The 20,939-nt window shown below is 39.3% G+C and overlaps 3 protein-coding genes and 1 pseudogene across 4 annotated transcripts; 2 read left to right on the top strand and 2 right to left on the bottom strand.

Moving 5' to 3' along the window:
• Positions 1–783: 783 nt before the first annotated feature.
• LOC145499676 (uncharacterized) lies at positions 784–3,443 on the top strand. The gene has a single exon (XM_081479203.1). The coding sequence runs from the start codon at positions 1,046–1,048 to the stop codon at positions 3,431–3,433; it is 2,388 nt and encodes a 795-aa protein (XP_081335329.1). The 5' UTR covers positions 784–1,045; the 3' UTR covers positions 3,434–3,443.
• A 169-nt stretch (positions 3,444–3,612) lies between these two features.
• LOC145499678 (uncharacterized) lies at positions 3,613–6,027 on the bottom strand. Its single transcript, XM_081479205.1, has 4 exons — positions 5,858–6,027; positions 4,506–4,725; positions 4,312–4,396; positions 3,613–4,076 (listed from the first exon to the last, which is right to left on the bottom strand). Exons 2-4 carry the CDS (start codon positions 4,659–4,661, stop codon positions 3,643–3,645), a joined length of 675 nt encoding a protein of 224 aa, XP_081335331.1. The 5' UTR covers positions 4,662–4,725; positions 5,858–6,027; the 3' UTR covers positions 3,613–3,642.
• A 3,482-nt stretch (positions 6,028–9,509) lies between these two features.
• On the top strand, positions 9,510–13,273 carry LOC145499677 (uncharacterized; annotated as a pseudogene). The gene is made up of 2 exons (XR_014050970.1): positions 9,510–11,278; positions 11,574–13,273. The product of XR_014050970.1 is annotated as an uncharacterized LOC145499677 (transcript).
• Positions 13,274–13,486: 213 nt separating this feature from the next.
• Positions 13,487–16,053, bottom strand: LOC145501841 (uncharacterized). The gene has a single exon (XM_081481225.1). The coding sequence runs from the start codon at positions 15,169–15,171 to the stop codon at positions 14,116–14,118; it is 1,056 nt and encodes a 351-aa protein (XP_081337351.1). The 5' UTR covers positions 15,172–16,053; the 3' UTR covers positions 13,487–14,115.
• Positions 16,054–20,939: the final 4,886 nt, after the last annotated feature.

Below are 20,939 nucleotides of genomic sequence, written 5' to 3' on the forward strand. Positions count from 1 at the left end.
GTTGCTCCTGTCTGTTTTCGTTCTCTTCGACAGCCATTTTGTTTTTCCTCGTTTCCTTGGTCAGTGGTGTTCCCTCTTGCAATAGGAAAGCCGCTGAACATGAGAACCGGCAGGATTTGGAAAAAAGCGGGAAGATTGCGGGAAAATCTTGGGAAAATAAAATATTTATAAATGCCATGTCTGAACTACCACCAAATAAATCATTTCAACCTTGGAAAATCGATATTGTAGATAAATCTTTGCAATATGCAAGAAACATAGCAACAAGAAAGGTAGCCTTAACAATTTCTTTGGCATATTCAACCATTAAAGAGTGGTATTATCTTGTGAGGGAGCAAGAAAAGTTTCAAGCAGCGGGTCAAGATGCTAATTCCTCTCATCAAGAAGGTGAGTAATTTTGTCCTGATATTTACAACCTTGTAAACTTTTTGGTATATTTTCTTAACCTTCTCTGGTGATTCCTTGATAAGAAGGTAGGGGTGGTAGAGAGTGAAAGGGGAAGGGAATATCCATAAGATGAAAGATACAAAGTAACATAACATAAAAAATATATATATATAATCATCACCAACATTTCAGCTGCATAAAATGTACTTCACGAGGCCTTAACATGACCCTGATGAAGGCCAGTCTATCCAGCTAAAAAAAGGTGATGTAAGAGCAAAATACATCATTTTTGTCCTCGTTATTTTGTGATCTACCATACACTTTATTATCAACAGGATCTCCTTTTTTCAGTGGATACTTTTTTTGTGGGTTCAATTCTCACTCACCTTTAATTTTCTTTTAAATATATATTCAGTAAATATGATTATTTACAGTGTATAAAGCCAGGATTCTCTTCTATACTGTCCATTGATTGATTGATTTATGCCTGAGAGTATGTTTGTTTTTATTGATTATTTTTTTAAATTTTCTTTTAGAAACTACAAACAACTCTGAGAATATCAACTTCCTCTGGAACTATAGAGGCCTCCAGGGAATTCTATATACCAAAAGCAATGGGAAGGCCAAGTTTTACTATGTCAATGATGGAAGAAAGCTAATGTTTCCAGATTTAATTGATATGTGTACACCAGCACATGCATTTGTAATCAAAGATGACATGGGTACACGCCAAAATGTCCATGAGCAGTTTGCAAAAAGAGCAGCAAATGTTCTATCACTGTATCGCACAAATAAAGGTAAGAGAAACTGGGAGCAATTGGATGAGAAAACATTGAAATTTCATTTACATGAAGACCAATTAGCTTCTTTTCAAGAGGTTGAAGATGAGGTAGTTTCTCTACAAAATGATCTACAAGAATGGAAAGCAGCACATGCAAACCTGGAGGCAGAAAAAAAAAACCTTTTTGATGAAATGAAGGACACTATCAACAGAATGGGTAAGGAACTATGTCAACTTCAAAATACCAACAATCAACTTCAAGAGTATATCAAATGCCTTGAGAAAGATGAAGGGTTTTCCTACAATGGAAAAAAAATTTCTGAGACTAAGAACAGACAGCGCACATTGAAGGCTTTCCTGACTAGAGCTGAAACAGCTTTGTGGTTTTCACAAGCATTTGGCCTTCATGTTGAATCACTTAGAGTTAAAGAGGCAGACACAGGGAAAACATACGAAGTAAATGTTGAAACCAAAGCACAAAAATCAGGCGAATGTTCAAATCCTGTTACTAACATAAACGATTCCGACATGGAAAAAGTTGAACAAATTCTTTATCTTCTTGATAAATTCTGTGTCAGTGATGAATTTTACCAAGAATTTAGCATGATTGAAAATGGTCTTCCAAGATCTTATCTGATTAAACAATGCAGAAATGATCTGGACAAACTTTGTCATGTGACACCTACTCCTGGAACAAATGAAGGTGCACAAGTATCATTTGAATCACTTCTCTTGCAGCAAATTTCAGCTTTTAAAAAGGAAAATCCAGAGTTTGATTTTGGCAATGAAACACTAAAAATAAAAATCAGTGGGGATGGAGCTAAAATGACACAGAAATCTAATTACATTCTTCTCTCTTGTGCACTACTCCAGAAACAAGACGAAGTTATGTCTGCCAAAGGAAATCATACCATTGCAGTAGTCAATGGTAGTGAAAAGTATGAAATACTACAGGTATCTTTCAAGACTACATTTTCAGAAATAAATTCTCTGATTGACAAAGGCACTATTAGTGTTGATGGTCAAGAAGTTAAGCTTGAGTTTTTCCTAGGAGGGGACTATAAATTTGTACTGACAGTCATGGGACTTAAGGGGGCTACATCTTTATATGCCTGCCTATGGTGTAAAATCCATAAAGACAAAAGGTGGGAAACAGACAAGCATTTCCATCACTTTAATTCACCACCAATGATGAGAACACTATTGGAAATTAAGGAGCTGGTGAAGAAAGGAAAAGGTGATTACTGCTGTGTGAAGGAACCACTTTTGAACATAGACCTTGACCATGTCATTGTAGATGAGTTACACCTGCTGCTACGTGTAATGGATGTGATGCTAGACAACATTATCACTGAAGTCATTGACTGGGATAAGATTGAAGATTTCGAAAAATCATCCAAAGAGCCTCAAGGCATCCATTTGAAAAAGCTCGTGAGTGAGATCAGATCCTATGGTGTGGGTTTTGATGTTTGGGAACTCCGAAATCCAGCTGACAATAAAGGCACTGGAAAGTATGAATTTACAAGTCTGTTTGGAAACGACAAGAAGAAAATTCTCTCCTTGCTACCAGAAAATCTCTGTAAAGTGCTGCAGCCAAATACCTGCACTGAAATATCCAAGGTGTGGAGTGATTTCAGAAGTTTGTATGAAGACATAAATTCCTGGTCCTCAGACAAATCTGTTGACACTTTTTGGCACAAGGCACAAAACTGGTTGGAGACCTTTATTTCTCTCAGAGGAAAGAGAATTGGCTATGAAAGAAAGAGAATTACTCCATATATGCATGTACTTTTTGCTCATGTCCCTTATTTCCTCCATAAACATAAATCTCTAAAAGTATTCACTGGTCAAGGAGTTGAGAAAAACAATGACTCAGCAACGAATGTAGTGCTTCGAAAATCAAACCACTTTGACTCAGTTGGAGATATTCTTAGACTTGAAAACAGACAATGGCTTCTAAGAGAAAGAGAAAGAGCAAGCAGAAAGTACACAAAACACAATTCTCAATACTGGGAGCAAGAAATCAGTGTCAAGCGTGCGGGTAAAAAGAGACAACCTGAAGCAAACATATCCAACATGGAAAGCAACAACTCGCCAGACACATCTACATCACAAGTTCAGAATGAACAACCCCAAGCAAGAAATGGCACAGATCATGAAAGGCCGGGAAATAAAAGAAAAAGGCATATAGATGATGGGGGAAAAGGAAACAGAAAAGGGAAAGGAAAGGGTAAACAAACAAAACAGAAAAAAAAAAGAGTCTAGCCTGAGCAGCTACAAAGCATGCACATAAACAGAGGAATCTTCAAAATATAAACAAATATAAACAACAATTTCAAAGCCTTTATGTAACTTTCTGACTTGACATAACAACATAATTTCTTAGAAGCAGGGTTATTAATGCGCTTAATAAGCAGGGTATTAGCTTGTACCTAAACCAATCTAAAAGCATGCATTCACATTCTCAGTTTCAATCACAATACTGCAATTGAGCGCTTGTTAAAACTTAAACTTACTTTTTCGAGATGGTATCTGGGCTTAGGTACAAGCTTCCCCTCCACAAGTTTATGTGTCTGTGGTCCCAAGCTCACAAAAGGTTTTGCTCTAATTGGAAATATGACTTGTGTGCCATCTCCAAGGTTGTCTATGTAAGAGTCCCAGTCGGGACATTCTTTTAAAAAAGAACAGCGGTTAAAGTCAGTCTTCTCTAACAAAGTACAACCAGATTTTGTGCTGGGTCTTCCTCGTCCTCTAAAAATATAATTAAAGACATCATGTCTAATTTCTACTACAGTTGTGGCTGAGGCTGTCTGATGTTTGCTCTTGAGATGCTGGAGAATAGCAACTGCCAGTAGATCAGATCCCTCTTTAATTCTTTCCTCTGAGGGTTTGGACATTCTAAATGCCCCAAAGAAAATAGTTGGGATCCATTATTGTCTAAAATACATGCAATATTTTTGCAGAAAGTGAAACAATAACCAAATAAAAACACTAACAAAACTGCTTATAATGCGAAAGATGACATAAAATTGTTATCTTCTCTTCTCGTGTCCCAAACTATTTCGTACTAGATCGAGGAGTAGTAAAAAATTAAGTTCGTACGTTTAATTTTGACTGGACAAAATAATGCTAAAAGAAGCACCTTATTGCGGTTTTATTAAGGTTTTCCTCCACTTCCCACGTGTCCTCCAGCGAACTGTACCCTTTCCAACGAATTAGGTACTCATTCTTAAAGACAAAATACATAGAACACTTGTTTATGTGTGCGGTAAAAAGTGTACACAAGGTTATCAATTCATTAGTGACGTTACGTGCTTCAAACAAGCGTCTTATTTACCTTTCCTTTATTTCTCCTGCAGCTTAAAACTCTTTCCACTTGAAAGTAAGGGCCTTTTTTCCTTTTCCACCGACTCTCAATGAAATCTGCCGTATTGAGAGCATTTAAGCTCCGATAATAGCCTTGGGAATGCTTTCCTCTTCGTTTATCCGCCATCTTGAATGCAGAAATTTACGCGCCCGCCGTTCGAGCCGCTGACTGTACGGGATTTCTGGCTATGCTTTGCAAATTTTCCGAGTGGAAAACGTGTTAAATTTTTGGGCATCTTCATTACATATGATGTAAAGATACCTGTTGAGAAAAACTTTAAATAAAGATTGAAGAAAATCGCAAATTTAATATTTGGAAGCCAAGAGGTCTATCCATTCATGGCAAAGTAAACATTATTAAAGCAATTCTTCTCCCCAAAATGATTTATCCTAGCTCTTTATTGAGTACGCCAGCCACGGTTTTAACAGAATTTAAGTGTTTGGTGTTTAATTTTCTGTGGAATGATAAAGATAAAGTCACCCGACGCTCAACGTGCGCGCCTTACGACTCTGGTGGTCTTAAAATGATTGACTATGAAACCATTGTACGAGCATTAAGATTACGTTGGTTGAAACGAATAGTGGATCATTGTAGAGTGTTATGGTTTTTGGAAGCAATTATCTTAATTATTTTTTAAGCAACAAGGGAGGGCTATTCTTCCTTGAATGCAATTATGACGTAAAGTAAACAAATATCTTGCCAACCTTTTACCATGAACTCCTATCTTGGTGGGCTGAATTAAGAGAAACTGTTGACCCCGATAGGGGTCACGAATACATCTTATGGAATAATGAAGAAATTCTGATCGAGGGCAAAACTGTTTTCTACAGACATTACTTTGATACGGGTGTAATTATCACAAAGGACCTGCTTCATGACATGACAAATACTCAGTCATTTTGAGCAATGAAAGAGCAAGGTTTGACAAATTCAAATTTTTTGGTTTGGACTGGCCTGAGACAGTCTGTCCCATAGAAATTACGTGTTAATATACATAACTTCAGGACTGTCATTGACTTGGAAAATTGTTGATGTAAAAACTACTACTATCATCTGATAAAATTCAAATATGAAAAACCTAGGAAATGGGATAAGCTTGGTCAAGAATTTGATTTAAGAGATCAACTTTCAGAAGCATACCTATTACCTCTGAGGGTTGCAACTAACCCCCTCCACATCGCCTTCAAGGCACTTTTATTCTTAGTCTCACTCTGTCGACTCTACTATTCCAAAAGTCGAGTCGTGCCGACTCGTAACGACTCGACACGACTTGACGACGTTTTACTACCCCCCTCCACGTCGCCTTCAAGGCACTTTTGTACTAAGTCTCGCTTTGACGACTCAACTACGTGTTGAGTCGTGCCTACTCCTTTACTTCCTGTACTATTAGCAACTTTGAATTTTCATCGCACGCGAATCAACAAATTGATTTGTCCTGGCGTAATTAACTTTTCCGTTGCACGCGTTGTTCAGGATTTTTTGCAGTTGCTCAAATATTAAATCTGTAGATTTATCGTATAACATGTATCAAGATTTTATACTGAAGAGTTATTTGACCAGTTTGTTTCCTTTCAAAAGTGGTAGTCATTGTTAGAATGAAAGTGATCGTTTACATTTTCATTAGCTTTCTTGTTAATTGTAAATGATGACCGCCTAGCCGTAATTGTTTGAATGTCTAGGACATTCTAAAAAAGATTGTTCTACGACGACAGTTAGTGGTGTTTATTTTGCGCGAGCTTGTTTTTTCCTAAAGCTCTTTGCACTTCAGTTTTGTTTACAACTAGGCTAACTTTGTCGGTTTTCTGAAAAAGAATGTTTACACATGAGCGTCGTTTTGTAACAATAAGTTGTTTATTAATTACGCGTAATAAGCGTTGGGGCCTTTGATTGACATTCGAAAAACGTATTGACACGAGAACGGTTGGTACAAAAACAATTTTCAGCGCGTGCTTATCAAACTACATTTACAACTAGGCTGACTGTTTTTTTTTTCCCCTTTCAGTCCAGTGAAGCAAATGTTCAAAGAGATGGAGTTGGAGCAAACGCCATGCCAGGCGAAACAGACTCGCTCGCACAGGGTGCCGATCGTCAGGAGCAAGTAAGTTTACTTTATTCACTTCTCATTCAGCCAGAAAAAAAACTACTTTACGAGAACTTTTTCGGTTGTTTACGCAAAGCCGACAATTCGTTAACACTTAATTTTTTTCTTTTGCGTAGAAGATTGCTTGACGAAAACAGTTTGTGATGTTTAAAAAAAAGAATCATATCACTACACCAGTTTTATCAATGATATGAGAACAAAAGCTTAAGCGACACAAAGCTTTTGGCGCATGCTAATCAAAGTACGTTTACAATTAGGCCAACTTTAGTCGGTTTTTTGTATAAGAGGTTTAACACAAGCGTCAGTTTGTAAACAATAAGTTGTTTATGCGTAGGCGAGTGGGGCCCCTAGATAGTTTGACTGTCTCTAGCATACGAAAAAAATTTGAGTGTTTGACGAAAACAGTTTGCGAAGTTTACCTCGCGCTTGCTTTTTCAAAAGAAAAAAATTGCTTTATATCAGTTTTGCTTATAACACGAGAACGGTTGTTGCAACACAATGTTTAGCGCGCGCTAATTAATTAAATTACATTTACAACTAGGCTGACTGTTTTTTTTCTTTCAGTCCAGTGAAGCAAATGTTCAAACAGATGGAGTTGGAGCAAACGCCATGCCAAGCGAAACAGACTCGCCCGCACAGGGTGCCGATCGTCAGGAGCAAGTAAGTTCACTTTATTCACTTCTCATTCAGCCAGAAAAAACTATTTTACGAGAACTTTTTCGGTTGTTTACGAAAAGGCGTCAATTTGTTAACATTTAATTTTTTTATGCGTAGGCGTGACGAAAACTGTTTGTGAAGCCTGCTTTTTCCAGCAAAAGAAATTCACTTTATTCACTTAGAACTCGTTCCGACCAAAAAAACAACTTTTTAGCTTTTCTCAGTAAAATTTTCATTAATTATGCGTAGGCGTGTGCAGCCCTTAATTATTTAATTGTCTGTGAGACGTAAATATTTATTAACATTTAATTTTTTATGCGTAGGCGTCACGCAAACAGTTTGTGAAGCTTGCTTTTTCCAAAAAAAAAAAACTTTTTCGGTTTTCTCAGTAAAACTTTCATTGTTTATGCGTAGGCGTGTGGACACCTTAATTATTTAATTGTCTGTGAGACGCAAAAAGGTGATTGTTTTTCGAAGAGAGTTTGTGATGTTCACATTTCGCTTGCTTTTTCCAAGGAAAAAAATGTTTGCTTAACATAATCTTGCTTTTAGACGGGTGGGGTTCTTAATTTTGCAATTACCCGTAAATTGCAAAAAGAGATGATTGTTTGTGATGTTTACCTTTCGCTTGCTTTTTTTCCAGCCCTTCGAGGTAACTGACAACAATGACAGCTTACTTAATTTCGACACGTCTTGGGGACTGTTTGAGGAGACAACGAGCAGCAACATCGCTACTTTTATCTGTTATTACATTTTCTTAATTTTTTATGGTAGATATTTGTTTATAGATTTGATTTCTTGTAAAGCGCCAGTGAACCATTGGGAAATGGCGCTATAAAACTTTTATTATTTTCATTATTGTGAGGGCGGACAGGTTACCTTGGATCTCAAAGGACAAGAAACTAACCAACTCCAAAGGCACGGAAGCGCGATGAAAGGGCTGATAATCTCAGCCAGGAAAATGAAGAAAACGTGATCTGTTAGGAGAGCTCGGCTGTTGATATTCATGAGCAGCCAAGAGCAGCCAAGACACTTGGCTGTAACTGGAAGAATGATCGATGAAAAATTGAGCCTTAGTCACATCTGGACAAACATGAAACAACTCCTAAACTCATAAACGAGCAGCAACATCGCTACCGCAAGCCTTATCAGGTCTGTCCTTCGAGATCTGGAGCAACCATCCTGGAACGAGGTGTCCACTCCACGGTCCACTGAACGTGAAGAGCTGACCGCAATCGCCAGAAGACAGGTACAGGTTTTGCTAAAACAGGAGGCAATGTCAAAGAAGCTGGACCACATCATCTCCCTACTTTCCGTGCCAGTGGCTAACCGACAGGCAGTTATCCATGTTACTCCTGCTGACAGACCACAAGCCGACCCTCCACCAATCCAAGAGCCAGTTCCATGTACCATGCCTCCTGCTTCCAGTCCTCTAGATGAGTCACCAAACCCGCCAGAAAATACGTCAAACGAGCCCATTATACCTGCCTGCCAAGTGCCACACGAAGAGCTGTTCCAAATAAAAAAAATATGTCCAGATCAAGAGCGAACTTTGCAGTTCTTCTGTTAAAACGGTTATTCGATCCCAGTGAGCTAGAAGGCAGGAACATTGCAGGTGCTCGAGGTAAAGCACACAGTTAACCCTGCTAAAGTTAGCGAGATTAAGAGAATTGTTAGTAGTTTTTTTCCTTCGTCTGCATGCGATGAGTTATCCACATGGCGTGAATGTAGAAAGGATATGGATGAATATCTTCGTCGACCAAGCTGCCGTAAGAGAACACAATAAAAATTAGTTAGTAAGTTTCGATCATTTTGTAATAGCATATTGTTGAAAATTAGTTAGTAACTTTTGATCATTTTGTAATAGCATATTGTTGAATAAATGGCACACTTTTCATTTGATTTGTTTTGGACTTCACTGACTTAATCGCCTTGTGTTTTTGAGTGCTAATTAGGTCGAAAGATTTTCATCCCTGGGTTGAGTCGGGTTGATAGATCGTAGATTAGGGTAGATTTTGGTCACGTGCTAGGCAACGATGTTCAAGAAACAGATCGAATTTCATTTCAATCAGATCAAAACAATATGCTTTCAGATAGACAACATTCGCTTCTGAGCACGTAATATTTATGACGAATCTTCTAAGGCTTTTTAAACTTAAAGAAGATAACTGATGTTTAAATATTAATTGAAAATCTCAAGCGAAATGATGTGTTTTGCTGTTATTTCGTGTCCGCAAGCCTCAGTTCGTCAGTCGCTGGCGCCCTTGTTGTTTCTCACGAAAAGAAAAGACACGACAGGAAAAGCTTTTGAACACCGGTAAACTCCGAACGCTTCGGAGTACGAAATATTTTTAATGAATCTTCGAATTGTTTTAAAGTGCAATGATTGCTGTAATTTAAAATTGAAAGCGAAGTTATGTGTTTATGTTCTGTTATCTCAGTGAATCCTAGCACGCCCGTCAGTAGCTGGCGCCGCTTCTTGAAACTACATGTACAACAGAAAAAATACTTTTACTGTAAAACGGTAAGCCGGTCTAACCCTTTCATGCATCCTGTTGTTGTCCAACAACAAAACAAATAGTAAAAATAATAATGACGTCATAAATATTTCATCCCCGAACGGTGGTTCCTGGGGAAGAGCAATAGGATACACAGATAGGGGACTGGAGTTGAGAGAAGCCATGTTTGTTTCACTGCTTGCTACCGAGTGTTAACATCGGACTATGGACTTCTGACGATCAAGGTATGTACAGAACATCTATTTTCGCTTTCTTAACATTTTGGAGCAACAAAAAATATTTTCAGCATTGAGGTGAACTCTTTTCAAAGTAAGGAAACTAGTGTCCGGGTCAGCGCGGTCCCAAAGCTGACTGTGTCCCTTTAAGTTTTCGAATAAAAACGAATAGATTAGTTGTTAAATACTACTGAGTTGCAGCGTGGTCGAAATGACCTGTTGTTGCTGAACAACAACATGCACTCACGGGTAAAATTTCCCAATCATGCTAATATTCTTTTTGTAGTGTTTTTGTATTCTAAGCTTGCTTTTTTCAGAAGAAGGACCTCTATGATCATAGAAAACGCACTGCTTTACCACGTGGAAGCCATATTTAAGGACGATTTCGGTTTTGTTACTCTTTTACACAAGCTTGTCAGTAGTATAGCACAGCGGTATATACGAACTGACCAATGAGAGGACCCCATTCAATACACGTGACACATATCAACCAATCACAACACTCGGATTTTACGTGACTTTTAATGGGAGGTTCTACTTGAAATTGACTAGAAAAAGCGTTTTTTTGTTTTCTTCTTAAATCACAAGTTCAACTACTTGACTTTACTTTGGCAATTGTTTTCATTCGAATATTTGTAAAAATAAAGGAGAAATAAGCGTTTGTAAACAAGAGGAATTTCGTTACCATGGCAACGGAAGCTGGAATTTTTTGTTATTTCCTCCTTTACGAGTGTGTTTGCCCCCCAAACCAGGTAGAAACTAACTTAGTCATATTTGTGACCCCATACATGAAGCCATATGCGAGAAAATGCAAGAGAGACACTGTGGACGAATTGGAAATTGCTTCGAGTGGACCTTGTTTATTTCGAAATACAGTGCTGGGAAAGTGTTACTTTGAAATGACTGGAAAGAGAAAAAGAAGCATTTTTCGGAAAACGAGGAAAGGAAAAGGATTTGGTGGAGCTATTAAAAGTCCGCAATCACGCGAGGAAACTCCTTCGAAAGAGAGTGAAATCTCTGAATCGGGACCTGGTACTTCGCACGATCAATCTGGTTTATTAGATTCTGGTGAAGAGAGTGACCAGCCACTTAGTTCTTCAAGGAAGAAAATGAAACTCCAGAGCTCTGAGGATGAATCTTATATAAGTTCTGCCGAGGAAACAGAAGCAGTAGAGGAAGGAAATGGATACAGGCTTATTGATTTGAAGAGTTTGTCGTCTGTGTTCTCGAATGTACACAAATGCAAAAAAGGTGAAACAAGCATGTACAACTCGTGTTTTATTTGTACATTATTTTCATTTTTGTGGTGTTAATGTATTGTTATGCAAGTACCTCCCAGCTTATCATGAAGGACTTTAATCAGCTGTAAATATAAAGTATTATTTTACTGTGCCAGAGTCTTGTTTAGACTCTCCATGTGTTGACACTGATATTGAATAAATTAATACTAATTCATGCATTCAGTATTGTTTATGTTATAAGCCTATGTGTGTGGTTCCGTAGCTGTAGTTGCTAGTATATTTTTCTTGTTATTTTATTAATTCAGGAAATCTTACTATGGAAGAAAATGCCTCCAGCCGTGCAGGATTAATGTCAGACTTATCCATTCAATGCAGTTCTTGTGATGAAAGCACTCCTTGGCAGACATCACCCCAAATCACCAAAAAAGGAAAATCTTTTGATGTCAACAGGAGAGCTGTATATCATTCAATAGAATCGGGAACTGGATATGAAGGGCTTTCCTCCTTCTGTGCAATAATGAACATGCCTTGCCTTTCAAGAGCTGCGTACTACAAGCAAATGGATGTAATTTTGGAGGCCTTGGAAGATGAGGCAAAAGAAGAACTTGTGAGAGCAGGCCAACGGCTTCGGCAGCAAGTGATGGAGGAAAACGGCGAGTCCGACAGCACTGCAATAATTGATGCTGCTGTTAGCTTTGATGGCACATGGGCCAAGAGAGGCTTCACTTCATTAACTGGTGTTGTTTTTGTTATATCAGTTGACACTGGAGAGGTACTAGACTACCATGTGATGTCGAAGTCTTGCCATAAGTGCTCTGTGAAGAAGTCAAAATGTGAAGGGGATGATGAAAAATTTGAAGACTGGAGAAGGGAGCATTTGGCAGCTGGTGAATGTGACATTAATTTTGATGGAAGTTCACCAGCTATGGAAGCTGAAGGAGCTTCTGTTCTTTGGAACAGATCAATTGAGCTTCATAACATAAGATACAAATGGATGGTGTCAGATGGTGACAGCAAGGCTTTTAACACAGTAGAAAATGTGTATGATGGCTGCAAAGTTATTAAGCTGGATTGTGTGGGCCATGTGCAGAAGAGGATGGGTAAACATTTGATGAATCTTAAGGCCCGCACAAAAGGTAAACTGGAGGATGGAAAGCCGGTAGGCGGGAGTGGTAGGCTTACGGAAGGAAAAATTAAGCAGCTCCAAAAGTATTATGGTCTGGCGATCCGGCAAAACACCTTGGCTAAAAGGAGGTCGATGTTGCAGTTTATCCAATGAAAAAGAATGTAATTGCCATTCTTGATCATTGCATAAAATCAGAGGATGCTGCTAAGCAACACCGCTTCTGCTCTCGTGGTGAAAGTTTGTGGTGTAAATGGCAGCAGGACTTACCAACCGGAACTAATACGTACAAAGGAGACGACTGTTTACCTGAAGTCTTCCTGGAGCTGCTGAAGCCAACATTTGTGACTCTGAGTGACAGTAAACTTCTGGAAAGATGTGTACTTGGGACAACCCAGAACCCAAATGAAAGTATCAACGCTATGGTTTGGGTGCGGTGCTCAAAGCACAAACACCACGCAGTAAAAGTTGTCCGCTGTGCTGCAGCATCTGCAGTCTGTCATTTCCATGGAGGGGCTGAGAGCAGGAAAAGAGTGATGGAGAGACTTTCCATTCCTGGTGGTGCATTTACTGACCACATATTAAGGCTCAGGGACAGGAAACGGCTCCGAAAAGCGGATAGCCAGGCAACAGCTAAGGAGAAAAAGCGTCGCCAAGGGTTACAGCTTGTCCGTATCCGTCGAGAAGAAGCCCTTCGTGAGAAAGAAGGTGTCACATATGAAGCTGGGGCTTTCTAAATTTGCTCACAAGGCTTCTTTCACTTAAATGTGGACGTTTAGCCTTGCAATAATTCAAAAAGGCTCAAATGAGTCACCGACACGCCACCGACGCACCACCGACGCAGCTTGTACGTTACAAGGTTAAAAAGTGGCCGACGCGTCGGCCGACTGTCGGTCGACTGTCGGCCGACTGTCGGTCGACTGTCGGCCAACTGTTGACCGACAGTCGGCTGACAGTCGACCGACGCGTCGGCCAACACGTCGGTAGGATCGGATTCTTTACATTTACCCTTTCGATAGTAAAGATTACACGCCGAAGCGATGGTCAGACATATCTCAAGAGGGTTGAAACCACTGATTTCTTCGAATTCTTGACAAAAGACTTAACATCCACCCTTCAGTAGTATTACGTCAGATTGACAATAGCTCAACAGTTCTTCTTGAAAGTTGAATCGGTAATTTGGATCCTTGGAGAGGTTTTCATACCATTGATTGAACTCTTTGGCTCTGTTTGGAGACATTCCTTTTGGATCGTAATACTTTTTGTCTGGCAATGGACCCACGTACTCTTGGTTTTCTGGGGTGTTGAAGAAGTGGGGGAAGAAACCTTTCTTCTTCTCTTTCAGTCCAACGGCTTTTGGAAAAGAGGCAAGAGGCATTTGAAAGAAACAGAGCGAGTCTTTTAATTTGATGTCACCACCGTTGAAACTCAAAGAAATTATCTTGGCTCCATTGACTATTTGTTCTACTCCTACGTACTGTTTGAATAATTCGTCAAGTAGGAGGTAAGCATCGAAGCCTTGAGAATTGTGAGCAATGACCGTTAGTCTACAGTCCAAGGACAGTTCTCTCAACCAATCGATGAAGTCGACAATACAGGTTTCCCCTTCGAAATTGAACAACTCTTCGGTGTTAGAAGTGGCAGCACACACTAAATTGGGAATGTGAACACCAGTGTCTTGCATGGTTTCACTGTCCCAGTAGACAAATATGTGAGGTCTTTCTTCAATCGATCTTGAACCATCGCTTTTTCTCTTTAGACGAGTCTTCTTGAGTTTCTTCATTTTTTTCTTCTAGCTTGGTGGGATTTTGAATGAAGCATTGATGATGGTCCAGGTTCTTGTACTCTTTACAAGAGGGGCATTCATTGGTTCCACAGACATGGTTTGATGTGGTTTCAGGGGGACGAAGCATTCGCATGCACTTGTTGCATTTTCTTTTGCTGCTACAGACACTTTTGCGTGTTTCGTTTGCTTCTTTTCCGTTTTCTTCACTGAATTTGGTGTGGTTACTCAGGCAATGGGTTCCAAAGAATTTTCGTTGACATCTTCCACACTTGTAGGTGGCCTGCTCTCCCTTTTGAACTTTGTGATAGTCTTCACACTCGATTTGGAAACAGGATCCACATTTTCTTCCATTGCACCTGTGGGATTTCATGTCGTCGTGATCGTAGCCTTTCTCGCATATCAAACAGAAATGATTTCTTCCCATGAAAGCTTTCAGGGAGGTACAAGCGTGATAATGTTCTCCTACTTTGATGAGAATGACATCTTTTCGATGGGGTTGGTAGACACCCTTGTAAATGATCCTGTAATTTTGATCGATAGAGAGTACGACCAATCTGTAATTGGGTAAAACCTCTTGGAACTTCATGATTTCGGGTATGCCACAGCTCGCTATCGGGACTTTTGCAGCTTCGTGTAGGGCCCTGGCTTTTTTTTCTTGAATTGGGAGACCTTTTCTGAGATTGACGTAATCGGGATGCTTTGTTCCGAGGTCAGCGTGTGACATCATGGTGACTATGGCTCTGGCACAACACAATTCGTCTTGGTTGTTAATCTTCACCACACTTCTCTTGAGATCTAACATCTTTTCGATAGCCAATTGTCCTTTTCGAATTCTTTTTCCTGTACCACCATTTCCGGGACTGCGAATGTCAGAAATGTTGACAGAGAAACTATCGTCTAATTGAAAATTTTCATTTGAGTTTAGCATGGCCGAAATCTGTTGCATCATTTCTGCTGCTCTCAAACCGTTTCTGGTCCAGTCACTCACTCTCATGCGGGGAGAATGGTAGCCGTGATGTAGTCGATTAGAATTGAGGTTGACATACAAATAATCATCGGCTTTAACTCCTGGATCGTTTAAGACTTGTTGTTCAATGCTACGTCTGACGGCTTCTTCTAATTGATTGGGTAGAATTCTCTGAATGGAGGCATTGAAATCAAGTGCTCCTCCATGTTGAACCAACCTTCCAGTGTAATTTCAATGTCTCACTCCTAGATGTCTCACTTGTCTGTCTAAGTGAGGAGTCAAAACAAAGTCAAATCCAATTCATCAGCGTGATTTGCAAGGAGGTTATCTTCCTCGTCGCTCCAATCAAAGTCCAATTCCTCATTCATTGTAATCGAAACGAGAACAAAATAAAAATGGAGTAGATACATACCAAGGAGGTGTGAAGAACAGTCACTTTTACGGTTGAATTTATAATGTATTTTTCCCGCCATTTTTTATTTTCAGAACGTGAAGAGGGGGATACCCCCATCCCCCAGTCTGCTTTTCCGTGACGTGGATAAGCACGTGATGACTCATATATTATTTCTTAGAACTTGATGCGTTGGTTGGTGTGCTGTAAACACTCGACTTGCGAGGTAAGTCATGGCTTCGAATGATTGTTTGATATGTCTTGAACCGTGTACTCCTTCTCATTGGAAAGATCATACACCATGCTGTCGAAAAGTGTTTCATCATCGATGTCTCAATTTATTTATCATGAAATGTAGCATTTGTCATGAGAGGGTTAATGCGAGTCTGGGATGTTTTTATAGGAGTAAGTGTTGCGAGAGCGTATTTCATTGGTCCTGTAAACTCGACGAACAGAGAAATTTACCTTTTAACAACAGGTGTCCAGTTTGTGAATGCCTATGTTTTGGTGAAGAGAAACTGATTTGAAGGAGAGGTATGTTACTCGACGAAAAATGGAATGAACTTAATAGACTGCGACAGATTGTCGATTTTTGGTTGGAGAGCGAGAAAGAGAACTGCTTGTCTGATTTTTATTTAACCCTATTGACATTTGTGGATAGTATTGCACTCGCCAGACAATTTTTTCTCGTTTGTTTTACAGCAAGACAGTTAAATATGTCCTGTGAAACTGAAATGAATAGAAGTTATGAAATGACTGATATCATTCGAAATCGACTATCATTGATTCTTCTTTTTTGATTTTTAGATGGAACCTTGTATTGTTTGTAAAAAAAATTCTACAACTGAAGAGAATGAAGTGAAATGTACAGGATGTTGTTTTTCATATATTCATGAAATGTGTACTGTCGAATGTACAATGTGTCCAGTTTGTAAAGACCGTCTTCAAGTTTTAGATAAAGTTAAAAGAACCGAAAAATTTACTCCTGAACAAGCAAAGTTAATTGAGGCAACGTTTTTGAGGCATTATGAATTGTATAAGAATCCAAGGCCACCTACTATAACAAGGTTGGAAAGAAAGTATGTAAAAAAAGCTTTGAAGAAGACTGACAATCCTCTTCTAGCCGTAAGTGAAACTAGTAATAGAATTTACAATGTGAGTATGTTTTTTCTGTTTGATTTACCTGAACAGGAGACGAGTGATTGGGAAGATATTGCTTGTAGATTATCTTTGGGTTACATTTTACCTATGCTACGAGAGATGAAATCGAGATATCTATTAAGACAAAAAAATGGTGGAGTTCATCCGGTTTTTCACTTTTTAAGTGAACTCTTAGAAATGGATGTTAATGATTCTTGTAAAGATAGACCTGCTGTAGTGAGAACCTGTAATCAATGATGTGAAAAATGTAGAGAATTTGTAGCGGTCATAACTTCAGAAGATGAATATCTGAAAGGTTTTCCGAAAGGTGCAGCATTGGGTAATCCTAATTTTCTTTATGATAAGGTTGAAATGAAAAAAAATATCACAGTGAAACAGTTTTTTGAACAAGCAGGTTTTTTTAATGCAGTGTTGAACACATTTAATAACAACAATGTATAACTTACATTATGGGATCAATAAACTTAGAGATTTAACATTTTCTTGGTTTGCATGACTTTCTTGATGAATCTCTTTCTTGATGAATCTTCTTCTTAAACTTGTCGATGCTTCGTGTCATCTTTTCATCAGCCTTGTGCTTGTCATCTAAGCTTCTAGCTTTACTGTAGTCGATGTCATGCTGTTTGGATACTCTGTCTAATCTATTTATGCCAGGGTCCCCTCGCTTTAGTCTCTTCTCCAGATGTGTTCCAGGTCCCATGTACTGATAACCGGGCCAATGAAATTCCATTCCCGTCTTAGCTATCATTTTTTGAATGTCGAATCCTCGTCGTTTGGACCCTGTCTTCTTAGTTGTTTTGGTAACTCTCCCTTTGGATGATTTTCGAGTGACCACTTGGGACTTTTTTTTTTTAAGTCGCTTTCATAGTCGCGCTGTAGACCTTTTCTCAGTTTATGTCCGGGAGGGTACCAATTTTCCCAACCAGGTAAAGGAGCTAGTTTTTCCAACTCTGTTTTACGTTTCTTCTTGGGTTGTTTTCCTTTCGAGGTTGTTCCACTTGTACTAGGTATACCAAGTGAATGCATCAAACTCTCACCCGCTGCTTTTAAGGCCTTCTTTTTGACTTCTTTACCAAGCAATGATTTTGGAGTCGATTTGGGTGAAGTCGGTTTGGGGTAAGGAGAAGATTTTAAGGTTCTCACAGGTATTTGTGAGGCTGGAGTGTGTGGAAGAAGTCTTCGCTTGGCTTTACTGTAGCTACCAGTAAAATGAGGAGTTTGTGGTTCTTTTTTAACTGCAGACCCTTTGATGATCTTACGCAACATGTTTTCCAAGGGTCCTTCCACCATACCTTCATCATTGTTATCTAAGTCGATGGGTTCATTTCCTCCAGTACTCTGACCGGGTCCTAAACGAATTCGTTTGGTCAAACGGCGTTGCTGTCTTGCTAATGGTTTGGCCATCTTAACAGCTGTAGCAGCGGGAATTTGCTTACTTGTTAGAATGAGATGTTTTTTTGCAGCCACTCTACCCGCTTTGTTTAAAAGAGTACTATCTGAAATTTGTCATTTGAAGTATTGAGTGAGATTGTCAAAGTCTTTAGTCGGTACCATGATCATTTTGTTCATGATGAGAAGCGGTGTGAAAGAGTTCTTCCCAATAAGCGGCTTTTTCCTCTGTTTCTTTTTGTTTAATCTTGAGAGATCCAATGGTCTCCTTTTCCACTGAACAGTTTTGACACAGCGTAATTGTATCACCAGGTTCTGTTTCCACTGATAGACGTTGACAGTCTGAACAAACCTTGTCAAACTCCTTAGCTAAATACAATTGAAGGAGTTTTTCGTATTTTTTTTGCCATTGACATGCTAACTGTTCTTTTTCTTTAGCTTTCTCTTGGAAGTGCTCGATGGTACGATTGGTCTCTTGTAATAAGTTGACCAGTTTAGCAAACATGTTTGAACTCATCTTCGTCTCCCACTGCAACAAACGTTGTAGCAATTGGTTAAACCTTTCCACAAGATACTTGCACCTTTCTGTTTTGACTTCAATTGATTCAATAGTATTGTCTTCCTCTTTTTTAAACTGGTTCGTCTACTACCCAGTTCTCTCAGCTTTGTTGTCTTCTTTTTAAGGGATTTATAGACAGGTCGACTGACAGGAATTTTTCCACCCAATAGGTTCAAAACCATTTCACTGACTGCATTGATCTGTTCTTTGTTGGCATTTTCTAACATGACTTGCCGCTTGTATCGATTAGCTTGTTTCAAAATTCCGTGCAAAAATTTATGGTGAGCCACAAAATGACTACGACTCATGTTTCAAAGACGTTGTCTACCAACTTGCTTTCGTCTACAACCAAACCTCTTTTTAACATGTACCTCCACTCAGAGGGTGAAAACTCACTGGCAAAGTAGTTCTTCTCAAATGGTTCTTCACCACTCCAGTGCTTGTGAACAATCTCATCCAATCTATCTAACTCTATCTGTTTTATAGTCGAGTCGTGGAACTTCAGTACAATCATGTCCATTAGTTGTATACACCGCTGTTTAGGTTTTGGTTTTAATTCAAAATCCCTGACTGCTTCTGAAAATGAGATCAACCTCTTCGAAGACATCGTTGCACAGAATGAAAAATGTAAATGTTGAAAAATTCCTTTCATCACTTAGGGTTTGATCATATTGCACAGGTCTGTTTTTGACATCAGTCTCCTCAATTTCAACTTGGCTTGGGGTATTTTTTTCATTAGACTCAACAGGGTTCCTCTTCCGTCGATACTTTCCACTTTCAACAAACGTACCAGAGGAACTGAAGCTGCTGGTATTTTACGAATCAGACTCAACAAAGTGGTTCGTTTGTCAAGGGGTTTAAATCCTTTGGTTCCTTTTTTGAATTTTCTTTTCTTTCGAGGTTTCTTAGGTTTCTTGACAAATTTCTTCACGTCTCCGAATTTGTCTTCGTACCAATGTCTCTTTTTCATTCGTTTCTTTTTGTCGTCTTTCTTTACGGGAGCTCTCTTGCCTTTCCTGCATGTTGTCACTGTAGGTGGTAACTCACCGGTGTTAAGGACACTGACTGGAGTTGGTTGAAGTGTTTGAAGAGCGATTCGTCTTTTTGGTGGTTGGTTATTCTCGACCTGAGTTGAACTCGGTGCGACAGTTTTTTTCTTTTTCCCCTTGCTTTTACCTTTAGGTTTACCGTATTTTTCGTAGATTTTTTCGTACTTGGATATCACATCGTCCAAGTGTCGATGCCCTTGAAACTGAAGATCCATGATGTGTCTTGTTTTGGTAGGAACTCATGAATGTGTTCCATCAGGGCATGTACATGTATTTATCTCGCTTGCATTTCTTAGGTTTTGTGGCTCGTTCTAAACCCTTACGAACTCCAAATCCTACACCTGCAGATATTCCACTCAGGGCTGCTGCTTTTCCCGCCGCTACGAGTGCTGGTATGGCTGCTGCTAAAGGAATGATACCCCCTTTTTGTTTTCGTTTGGTTCTTTTTCTTTTCCTACTCCCTCTACTTTTTCTACGTCTTGTCTTCGCCATCGTAACGTGTAATTGGTGTCCTAAACATTGGAACTATCACTTATATCGATACTTCCATTTTCACTTCTGTACAAACTCGTGAAAGTTTGCTTGTCGTACCTTTGACTACACTTTTGGGTGAAAGGTGGTGCCATGTCAATCACGATATCCTCTATCGTTTGCATTTTAGTTAGAAACGCTTGCAGGTCATTCAGTTCCACACCATTGATGTAAGTGTCGATTTCGATCAAACATTTGGCATAGGTGGTGTAGGCAAATTTACTCATGTCCACTTTGTTGGGAAACTTTTTGAAATCAGCCCATCCTTTTACTAATGTTCCAGCTGTCGTCAAAGCAATCATGGCAAAACTTTTTTCCCACACGGAACCCACGAGCATGGCCAGAGCCATGACGAGAAGTGCTGTACCGTTGAGAATAGCATTCCATCCTTTAAAAAACTGAAATCGTTGTGAATGACACCACCATTTTTTGTGGTACTGTCGACGAAGATCCTGAAGTTTTTTTTTGTTCACTCCGTCCGTTGAGTCCATTGTGTCTAATTTCGTACTCTAGTTGAAGTGCGAGCCACTCTAGGTGGACCACCGTCTTTATACGTGGTGGTGATGGTGTTAGTGGTTGTGATCCCCGCTATTCTTCGTCCTTCAGTCGTTTGTCGTTGGTCGTTCAGAAGAAGTTCCAATTGCCTTTGTAATTCGTCTTGATTCATTCTAGTAGTTCCCCACGTTGTAGAACTAGTACCAGCTGCAGTTCCAAC

Source organism: Orbicella franksi, chromosome 10 (assembly GCF_964199315.1).
Source record: "Orbicella franksi chromosome 10, jaOrbFran1.1, whole genome shotgun sequence".
In the NCBI taxonomy this organism is placed as follows: domain Eukaryota; kingdom Metazoa; phylum Cnidaria; class Anthozoa; order Scleractinia; family Merulinidae; genus Orbicella; species Orbicella franksi.